This window comes from Pundamilia nyererei, unplaced genomic scaffold (assembly GCF_000239375.1).
Source record: "Pundamilia nyererei isolate P.nyererei 1_Seehausen unplaced genomic scaffold, PunNye1.0 scaffold00244, whole genome shotgun sequence".
Lineage (NCBI taxonomy): Eukaryota > Metazoa > Chordata > Actinopteri > Cichliformes > Cichlidae > Pundamilia > Pundamilia nyererei.
In genome coordinates this window covers 1-11,263 of record NW_005187645.1, presented here as the reverse complement: position 1 = coordinate 11,263, position 11,263 = coordinate 1, and the positions used below count along the sequence as shown (strand labels likewise).

General features: G+C 38.1%; 1 protein-coding gene across 1 annotated transcript in view; it reads right to left on the bottom strand.

The window, feature by feature from the left end:
* LOC102206050 (coagulation factor VII-like) overlaps positions 1 to 4,103 on the bottom strand; it is a 5,750-nt gene extending 1,647 nt beyond the window's left edge. Inside the window, exons 1-5 of the mRNA XM_005749419.1 lie at positions 4,043 to 4,103; positions 2,635 to 2,798; positions 1,581 to 1,605; positions 1,202 to 1,315; positions 412 to 558 (exon numbers count right to left, since the gene is read on the bottom strand). Of these exons, the coding sequence (XP_005749476.1) occupies positions 412 to 558; positions 1,202 to 1,315; positions 1,581 to 1,605; positions 2,635 to 2,798; positions 4,043 to 4,103 (511 nt within the window). The remainder of the gene's footprint in view (positions 1 to 411; positions 559 to 1,201; positions 1,316 to 1,580; positions 1,606 to 2,634; positions 2,799 to 4,042) is intronic.
* Between the last annotated feature and the right edge of the window lie 7,160 nt (positions 4,104 to 11,263).

Genomic DNA, 11,263 nt, shown 5'->3' with positions numbered 1-11,263 from the left:
ACACACACACACACACACACACACACACACACACACACACACACACACATATATTTTCTGCAGCCCTGAAAAATGTTAAAAAGTGATTGAAATTCTTTAATTCTTCAATCCTCTGATTGTTTACTAGAATCAAATGATTATTTTCCTTAATTAAAAAAATTAACATTTAAAGAATCATATACACACAGTTATGTAAAATATTGGTGTGATGGATAAACTAAGACAGAATAATTACCATTACCAGCATCTAAATGTTTTTACATATTCTAACCTATGTTTTTGTCTTTCATAGCAAATATGGGTTTTTAAAGAAAACTGTCATAAGCTTTGTTATTGCAAATATGAAAACAATTGTGTTGAGAATCTACAAAATATTTTTCACATTTTGTTCTTTACAAATCACGGTCCAACCTTTTGCTATGCAACTCCGTCCATCAACATGGAGAAAGTAGCCGTCTGCACACGAGCAGTTCTGTTTTTTTTGGAACTCGTCTTCTTCACAGAAGTGCTCACATTCTCCGTTCTCCACCCAGCAGGTATCGATCTCAGCTTTCACCTCTAAAGAAATGTTCATAATTAAATTATGTAATTTGTTCATTTAATCACAAAAAAGTAAAAAGAAATTAAATTATACAAAAAGCAAATAACAGTTATTTCAATTACTTTTCAAGTAGTTTTTCATAAACTGGCAGGAGGAATAATTAATTTTGATAAAGTACATGTTAAATATTATATATAGCTTAAAAATAAGCCAAACACTTTGACTATTGTTTGATGACAATTTTGTAAGTCATATACTTTAATTTTATTCAGCATATGATTAAGTAAAATATTATAAATTATAATTTTTATTTATAATTATAATTATAAATAATATTGTAAAAATATTATTTTTACATATAACTTTATAATAATACTAATAATTTAAATAATCACAGTTTTTCACCATCATGAATTGTGAATGTAATTTTAGTTTGCTGAGTTTATGAGATTTTGTGCCTTTATAATTGAGTGTTTCTTTTTCTGTCTAACAAAATAAAATTCCCTTCTGAAAACATAAACATGTTTTGCTGTTATTAACTGAGTGACGTTTATAGTTTAATTTTAATGAAGGGAAACTGCTAGCTAAGCTAATTTAAATAGAAAATACTTCACATTACAGCAGCCAAGTGATGTGAAAACGATCATATTCTTTGCTCACCAAGCTCACAGGTGACTCCATGGAACTCTGGCAGACAAAAGCAGATGTAGGATGAAGCATGAGTGGAGCAACTGCCTCCATTCTGACAGGGATTGGAAATACAGGGGTTTGGTACTATAAGACAACACAGAACACAATGATTTAACATGACTGTATCATATTACATGGTGTTATTGATGATCTCTATTTGGGAAAGCTGCTCTTAAAATCGACATTATAGTTTATATTTTACGTTAAATGTATTAAATCTAAACACAATTCACAAGTTGACTTGCTGGAGTTTCTGAAGGTGGACGTAAAATTGGTCTTCAAGATGTATGTGGTGCTGCGCTAAAAAACCATTTTATTCCAGCTACTTTTAACATGGGAAATTGCTTACCGTTGTATGTTTTCCAGAACTCATTCTGAGGAGACAACAATTACAGCAATGTGAAAAAAATAAACCAGCTATCAGACAGAAACATCGGGTCTCCAACAAAGATATGTAAAAGGCAGCAAATCTACAAGAAAAACACTTTAGCTGTGAATCCTGCAGATGTTTAGCTTCACATTAAGTTCTCTATAGCTTTGTTGTGTGTCATTTGCTTAGATTTGATCTGCATCTGCTTGCATCTGTGTTTCATCTTTGCGTAGTGCTTTAGTCTCTGCGTTATGTTTGTCTCTTCTTGGACAGCTTCTGTTTGTTTGTGGTAAGCCCGAATGTCTGAGTGGTTGTTTTGAATGTCTTTTAGCCTGTTTGTGATTATTTAGTGTTTTATAAGATTCCTTTGGCCCCTGACTTAAAATGTTCTTGGTTATCTGATTGGTTGCGGCCTACAGCTATTCACTAAAAAACTAAACTGCGATTTTAGGTTCAGATCAACTGCAAAGCTTTGACATGAACATAGTTTCTTAAGTATTTCTAGAAAATTTTGCAAACTATAAATCACTGTCCCCTAACAGCCAATGGGATGGCTTCTTCCCTCAAGTTATAACTGAAAGCCAACATTAGTAAAAACATTAAGTTTTGTTTAAGTAAGTGAGAAATTGAATAATGCCCTCTCTATTCCTACAAATGACTATGATACGCTTGTCCTCAATTTCTAAGCATTGGCAGCATCCCAAGTATGTTGGAAAGTTAGTATAAAGCACATTTTCACCTCATGAGTTCATGTGGCCAAGTATTTGCCTCTGTTTGTGTTGCTAATTATGAACTGCTATCAATTTGCATGTTTACATGAATGATTGTCTTAAAACTAGTCAGTAATTTACTGAAATAACATGGCTTCAGTATTTAACAGTATTTAATTTAAGTATCAATAATTTAAATCTATTCTTAGTTCACACATGACAAGTCCCAATACCGTTTTTTTCCACCTGCTGTTTTCTCCTGTCATGTAAAACTCTTTTATAGAAAACATGTTCAGTGAAGTGAAAATTTAATTTGATTTTACCGTGAGCTCGGTGTGCTCAAACACCTCCCTGGCCTCCTCGTAGGTGCACTTCTCCTCTATACACTCCCTCCTCAGGTCTCCCATCTGCAGCTCCTCAAACCAGCCTGAGTTATACCTCCGAGTCCGAACTAGAACGTCATTGGCTCGATCTTTATCCAGAAAGACTGCCCAACATTTGAAGAAGGGGAGAGTTCATCAGAATAGTTCTGTCTCAATCAGAGTTGGTCATCCAATTCAATTCAGTTTTATTTATATAGCACCAAATCACAACAAGAGTTACCTGAAGGCGCTTTATATTGTAAAGTAAATGTCCTACAAGACTGAAATCTCTACATGTCTATTGCATTGTTTTTAAATTTGATTCTGATCAAAGTTCATCTGAAGCCTTTGTAAAGTCACTGATCATGTATGTTATGTATAATTATTTTACAATAAACTGCTTAGTTTCCATATCTCTGACATGTTTATTTATACGGGACAATGCATTTTAATTACCATGAGCACCTTAATAAACAAAGTAAATGTGACGTAACCATAAAGTCTAATTTGCATTTGTGGCTCTTTGCAAAATTGATGGTTTTCATAAATAATTATTTGAAAAACAAAAAACAAATCTATAGAAAACTGAACATAGATGAATAACATAAACAAAAATATACTGATATGACAAATAAATGTTAGACATTAAACATTAAATCATTTATAAAACCTAACACATTAGAAATTACTAAAACAAACCGTAGAGTAAAAATCTCAAACTTTACTGTAATAAAGTAAAGTGCTACATGTAAGAAATAAGAGGCAGCAAATGATGACGCTTTTCTTTAAAAAGGTTCACTGATTATTATCTTAGTTGTCAAATAATAATTTGTTAAAAACTGATTAAATAATCACTGTGGTTGTTTATTTTTACCCACATCCAGTCTCATAACGATAAATATTTGCAATTTTTTCATGATATTTTTGGTTTTCTGTGGTTTCCATTTTCTTTCTGTTTGTTTTTTAAATATAATTTTATTTACTTACTTACTCACTTATTTATGTATTGATTGGTTTATTGTACAGGTGACTTAAACTTTTTGCCTCCCCCCCTTTTGGGGTGGGGGGAGGGGCAGATGAAACCTTGTGTTTCTAAACACACTTGTTTTTAAGCATATACTGTCCACCTTACACTGCTTTAGAAGCTCCACCTTACAATCAGTGTTTTTATTTGACTCTGCTGTTCCATACTGTGCATCAGATGTCACTGTTAACATGTTAATATTAGCTCAAAATGATGGTCATTCTCGTCCCTCTCACGACAAAAACAGACCTATGATTAAGTGGTTTCACCTCCATGTCACTGCTTAATCCCTGAGCTAACTAATCAATCAATCAGTGATCGATACGCGTAAACGTGTTAGCTCACCTGAAGCCAGCTGGCAGCTGTGGAAGCTGAAGACGAAGATGATGAAGACTTTCAACCACATAGTTGATTTCATCAGAAAGTTGCTGTGCTGTGTCTTTGTGGGGCTTCGGGTCCAAAGTCCGTCCCTTCTCCTGCTGGTGGTCACATGATCAGTGGAGAAACCTGAATGATGAAACTCTGACCCAAAATCACTGAAAGTTTCTGCCTCCAGATTCCTGATTATCACTGTTTCATTGGTGAATTGGAGAAATTACGCAAACGCAGAGTTTCTTTTGTGTATTTCTGATATAGACGTAGACTTCAAACACCAAGCAGTCAAGCAGCCTACACGAGTTCAGTATTATTCTATTTATTATAACGTGAGGCTGTGTATGTATGTATTATACTTATACATTGTTTTGTCTTGTGTTTAGAAGGTTATTAGACTAAAATCATTCAGTCAAAAGAAGGATTTGACTGACTTGGCTTAATTTGTTAAACTCAACAATAAACAGATATTTGCAGCCAATATTCCACAGTCAGTGTAAACAGAAAGTAACCACTGTTTCAGTTCTAAGATTTTATTTATCAGAACGTAGTGAAAAGTAGACCTTTGCAGGTCTTAGAATTAGATAAATACAACAAAACAAATTACAGTGTCATTGTATATTCAACAAGTATTAAGACAAAATGCAGAAGCAGTGCGTGAAAAACTAAGTACACTATTACTTCTTGTATAGGAATTACGAAAGTAAGTAGAAATTAGGTGCTCATAATCAAATGCACTTGATTATTAATTATTATTATCAAGCCTCACATGGCAGCACATGTTTGGATTCACAAAGTTTCACCTGAACATACTACAACACTTCTGGAACAGTGGTTCATTTGTTTGTACACACGGTCTGAGGCAATTTCAAATTTGTTTATAAAGAACAAACAAATTCACGTAAGAAAATATTGATAAATCACTGATTTGTGTGCATGAAGGACCCACTGTTACTAAATGAGGCCTACTGGTCCTACGAACAGAAGCACATCTACAACAAAATGGCTGAAAAGTGAGTGAGAGGCATGAAAAGAAACGAAAAACACTGAACTTCATCTTTATTGTCAAAAAACAACATTTCAACATGACGAGTGAACTGATGTCTTTGCATCTTTTAGATTAAACTGATTGTTGGTTGATGGTTTACATTTACCATCACTATAGAAAACTTCAAAGTTTCTAGCAGATTAATTTATATCTACAAATACAGGCCATTCATTTACTTGAAAAACAAATAATTTTTTAGTTTGTTGATTTTGGATTTTTCTCAGGACCAATTTTATTGTGATGAAATTCCTCCAGCTGACAGTCAAAAATTCTTTTTTTGTTCAAAAAGCTTCTGAAACTACATCTCTGGCATTTTTTAGGTACATGAAGGTGTGGAAGTCAAAGCTATTTGAGCACAGCATCAGAAAATGAATATTATTTTTATACATTTGTGTCTCCTTCACAGTGATTACTGATCTAATGTTTCTAACACTGGATTCTTACTCTCTTTAACTCTTGAACTGCTTTGACACAGTGACTAAAACCAATTTTAGCCAGTTGCCATGATATTCTCAATCCAGTCCAGGAAGTTTGTGACCTTCGTGTAGACGCCGTACATGTTTTCTTGGCCGCAGCCTTTCCCCCAGCTCACCACACCTGTAAGGAACCAGGTTTTCTTGTAGCGTGTCACCAGTGGGCCTCCGCTGTCACCCTTGCAAGCATCCTGGCCACCACGCTTGAAGCCAGCACATATCATGTTCTTGGTGATGTTGAGCCCGGTGTGGAGGCGGCACTCCTGCACCGGGACCCTCGGCAGCTGCAGACGCTGCAGGTATCTTGAGGTAGAGCCAAACTCTGCCAGACGACCCCAACCAGACACAGTCGAGTGGCGGATGCTTGCCAGCGTCCGGGTGAAGGTGCTATTGCGGGCAGGAAGGCAGATGGGCACGACGTGGCGGCCCAGTTTTACTGGGCGGTGAAGTTTCAACAAAGCCAGGTCGCTGTCGGAGCTAGTCACGTTGTAGTCTTCATGGCACACAACTTTGAGCACCCGCCGCCACTGTTCTGTTTTTTCCTCTTCAATTATGTCATGCTCACCTTGAAAGCGACATTACTTTTAAATGCTACATTGAATTTGGAGCCAGAAGAAAAGTGAGCAAACTGAAAAAAACTTGAACGACAATTAAGTTGACCTAACATACATAACATACAGTTGACTCACAATATCCACTATGTTAGCAAAACCCATATACTGTTAGATACATTTTCAGAAGCTAGAAAAGGACACCTTTCAAATTAAATCAAATACAGTGGGGCAAAAAAGCATTTAGTCAGCCACCAATTGTGCAAGTTCCCCCACCTAAAATGATGACAGAGGTCAGTAATTTGCACCAGAGGTACACTTCAACTGTGAGAGACAGAATGTGAAAAAAAAAATCCATGAATTCACATGGTAGGATTTGTAAAGAATTTATTGGTAAATCAGGGTGGAAAATAAGTATTTGGTCACCTCAAACAAGGAAAATCTCTGGCTCTCACAGACCTGTAATGTCTTCTGTAAGAAGCTTTTCTGTCCCCCACTCGTTACCTGTATGAATGGCACCTGTTTGAACTCATCATCTGTATAAAAGACACCTGTCCACAGCCTCAAACAGTCAGACTCCAAACTCCGCCATGGCCAAGACCAAAGAGCTTTCGAAGGACACCAGGAAAAGTATTGTAGACCTGCACCAGACTGGGAAGAGTGAATCTACAATAGGCAAGCAGCTTGGTGTGAAAAAATCAACTGTGGGAGCAATCATCAGAAAATGGAAGACATACAAGACCACTGATAATCTCCCTCGATCTGGGGCTCCACGCAAGATCTCATCCCTTGGGGTCGAAATGATCATGAGAACGGTGAGCAAAGATCCCAGAACCACACGGGGGGACCTGGTGAATGACCTGCAGAGAGCTGGGACCAAAGTAACAAAGGTCACCATCAGTAACACACTACAACGGCAGGGAATCAAATCCCGCAGTGCCAGACATGTTCCGCTGCTGAAGCCAGTGCATGTCCAGGCCCGTCTGAAGTTTGCCAGAGAGCACATGGATGATACAGCAGAGGATTGGGAGAATGTCATGTGGTCAGATGAAACCAAAGTAGAACTTTTTGGTATAAACTCAACTCGTCGTGTTTGGAGGAAGACGAATACTGAGTTGCATCCCAAAAACACCATACCTACTGTGAAGCATGGGGGTGGAAACATCATGCTATGGGGCTGTTTTTCTGCCAAGGGGACAGGACGACTGATCCGTGTTAAGGACAGAATGAATGGGGCCATGTATCGTGAGATTTTGAGCCAAAACCTCCTTCCATCAGTGAGAACTTTGAAGATGAAACGAGGCTGGGTCTTCCAACATGACAATGATCCAAAACACACCGCCTGGGCAACAAAGGAGTGGCTCCGTAAGAAGCATTTGAAAGTCCTGGAGTGGCCTAGCCAGTCTCCAGACCTCAACCCCATAGAAAATCTGTGGCGGGAGTTGAAAGTCCGTGTTGCTCGGCGACAGCCCCAAAACATCACTGCTCTCGAGAAGATCTGCATGGAGGAATGGGCCAAAATACCAGCTACTGTGTGTGCAAACCTGGTAAAGACCTATAGTAAACGTTTGACCTCTGTTATTGCCAACAAAGGTTATGTTACAAAGTATTGAGTTGTATTTTTGTTATTGACCAAATACTTATTTTCCACCCTGATTTACGAATAAATTCTTTACAAATCCTACCATGTGGATTCATGGATCTTTTTTTTCACATTCTGTCTCTCACAGTTGAAGTGTACCTCTGGTGCAAATTACTGACCTCTGTCATCATTTTAAGTGGGGGAACTTGCACAATCGGTGGCTGACTAAATACTTTTTTGCCCCACTGTATTTTACATTGCATGCAATGCTTCAAACAGACAAAAAAGCCTATAAAGAGGTATGGACATTAAATAAAATGCTATCTGTAACACTAAAATGAGTCAACATTGACCTGGTGAATGTTATGTGATTGAAGGAAGTAAGAGAGGCCAGACTAGAAGCCAGAATTTGAAGTTACCATTTTTCTAATTGTCTTACCAACAACGATGTGGAGCACGGTGCTAGGTTTTTGATAAACACAGTGAGCTGCAGTTAAAAGCCATCGATCTGACAAGACGATGGCACCGCAGAAGAATTGGTTATTTTCAGCCAGAAGAGCCTGAAAAAAGAGATAAAATACATACAAATCTGGATTCATCTCCCTGTTTACACTGATTTTCAGTCCAGTCCTTGTGTAATTTGGCATATACGTACCTCTGACAGGCACCCTTCCACTGAGACCATTTCTGATGAAGCTTCAGTGATCATCTCCTGTGTCAGCTCTTTTTTTAAATTTTCCTATTTCTTAAGTTTTAGGGATATGATACCCTTGATCAGCTGTAGATTTTTATTTTTTTATTTTTTTGCCTTCCACTTCCCCCTCAGGCCATTATTTGTCGATTTTCCTCAAATTTGTTTGATGCGCTGCACAGCATGCTGAAGTATGTCAAATCTTTTGGCTAATAGCTATTTGCTAGTGGAAAAATACTATTTCATGCCAATCAAACTGTGTTATTTTGTGACCACTTTTATGACAGTGTTGTTTCTACAAAACTTTTGCACAATACTATATGTGTCTCTTTATGTATTCTAGTGGAAGATTGTGTATCTTAGCTCATTTTACTGGAGATGGGGCTCTATTCAAAGACTTACCTGCCACGGACATTGTCCTTTGGGACACATTATCCCATTAACAACCCTGGGGGCAAAATGTACCTGAGGCCTTCCGCAGACCACAGCATCTGGACCAGACAGTTAAGAAAGAAACCAAAAGTCAGCCTTTTGCTTCTGACACCCTGAATGATGCTCAAAGACACACAGGAATTAAAATCAGTCCAAACTTGTGATATCTAAGAAACTTAAAATCAGTTTTTTGGGTGTAAATATCTGCTAAGAGGTTAATATACCATTCCCGAACCCTCTGTGAATGCCCCTTATGGCCATTGATCAATGGTCTTTCATCAATGGGCTGTGATCAGTGGTTATTGACATGCAAATGACAATTTGCATATTAATGGTCAAGGAACTGACCTCACAGCCCATTGTTCATTCAGTGCTAGTTTCAGTCATTGTGCAAATGTACTGTTTATAAGATTGGGGAAACCTGCAGTCAGCTGAGATTGAAGAAGTTACTTGGATGAGTGACGAAACGTTTCTCCCACTGAAAATGTTACGTCCAGATGAACAGAATCAACTGTTTGGGATTTCATTACCTGGATGATTGAGCATGCATCAAGACTAGGTCAAGATGTTGTAGGTAAAGGTGTTGCTTAACACGTGAAACAAATCAATCAAATCAAGGTGCTGTGATGTCCCTGTTCACAGGTAACCTGTACAAATCTAAGAATTTTTTTTTTTTTACTGTCTTCAATCAAGGGCGACTTTAAATTCATCCATGAGCATAAAGCAAGCCGATTAGAACTTGTAAAGCCTGTATTTTTAAAGTATTTGTGTTGGGTCTGCGCTTCCACAGGCCCCGCTAGTTTAGAGACTTATTCTCGTTAACGGCTCTGGGAGCTGAACGCTCCTCACCTGTTCCCTAACCAGCGTCAACCAACCAGTCTTCCTCGCAGCCTTTAACACGTGAAACAAATCAATCAACCGACACACAGTTTACACAACAGTCACAGTACACACAAGCACCTCCCATTGTAAAACCACCCTATGGTTCTAAAAGATAAGACACTGTGTGTGTGTGTGTGTGTGTGTGTGTGTGTGTGTGTGTGTGTGTGTGTGTGTGTGTGTGTGTGTGTGTGTGTGTGTGTGTGTGTGTGTGTGTGTGTGTGTGTGTGTGTGTGTGTGTGTGTGTGTGTGTGTGTGGCTGGAGAGGTGGTCAGAGACACAGGAATGTCTTTGATTCCATAGTTTGAACTAAGACCTACAAATACACAAGTAACACAATGACAACATTTAACAATTTGACTCCAACAATTTGTACATGTGATTTGCACTGTACTTCATAAGTGTGTTGCTGGCTCAGACCTTCAGGCATGCAGGTACTGTTGTCCAGTTCAAGTCTGTATCTCGGAGCACAAAAGCATATGGGAGAGCCACCCTGAAGCTCTCTACAGAAATGTTCACATCCTCCATTTCTGTAGCGACAGCTGGGGGTGTAAGAACGCACTGCAAGGGAACAATGATAACACTGACTTCCTCTGCACCAACTGAAAACATCAACAGACTTTTTGGACTTCCAACCTTTTTCGCAGTTGTATCCATGGAAACCTGGTGGACATTTGCAGATATAGGTGTCGATGTTTCGAGTGCACGTCGCTCCATTCTTACAGGGAGAGGACAAACATTTGTCCACAGCTGCACACAGGAAGTAGCAAAGATTTTTATCAAGCATTTCAACAAATGTTTGGAAAACTGAGCAATGTCTTGGTTACAAGTGCGTAAAGAATTCTAGCACTACTTTATTAGCAATGTGTTTATAATGTTCGAAATGTCAAAGCTCAGACTGAGTACCTGTGTATGTCCTCCAGAAGTTCTCCTGAGTAGACAGAGGACCCAAATTCAGTAATTGTTAACAAAACAAATATAAATAAACTAAAAACCATCAAATTCTGTCTTTCAACTACCACCAGCACCATCCATTCTTATGTCACTACCTTGACTTCAGTAATAAAATTTGGTACCAAGTGTTGTGGCATTTTCAATGCTTTTGTTGGTATCTTGAAACTGACCAGCTGTTGTGGGTGGGCGAAAATCTCCCTGGCCTCCTCATAGGAACATTTCTCCTCGATGCACTCACGCTCCAGATTGCCTGTCTTGATTTCCTCCAGGAAAAAGTTTGCTCGACGAGTTCGATGGAGGAAACCGCTGGCCTCAGACTTTTCCAAACCCACGCCTTTGTGTAGAAATTAAACAGAACGACACATGTCAAACTCCAGTTGTGTAGACATAAGAGACATTAATAATGGTGTTTGTGTGATAGATTGATTATTTGTTGAAGTTCATAATGGAGTAAAAAGTTGTTGTTAAAAGTTACCCAATATATTATTCAATTTATTTCAAATATGTAAATCTATAAACAAGGGTAAAAGAAGTCCCATTAAGAGACGTAATGTAACACAGGCTAAAATAGTTAAAAGAGTTCA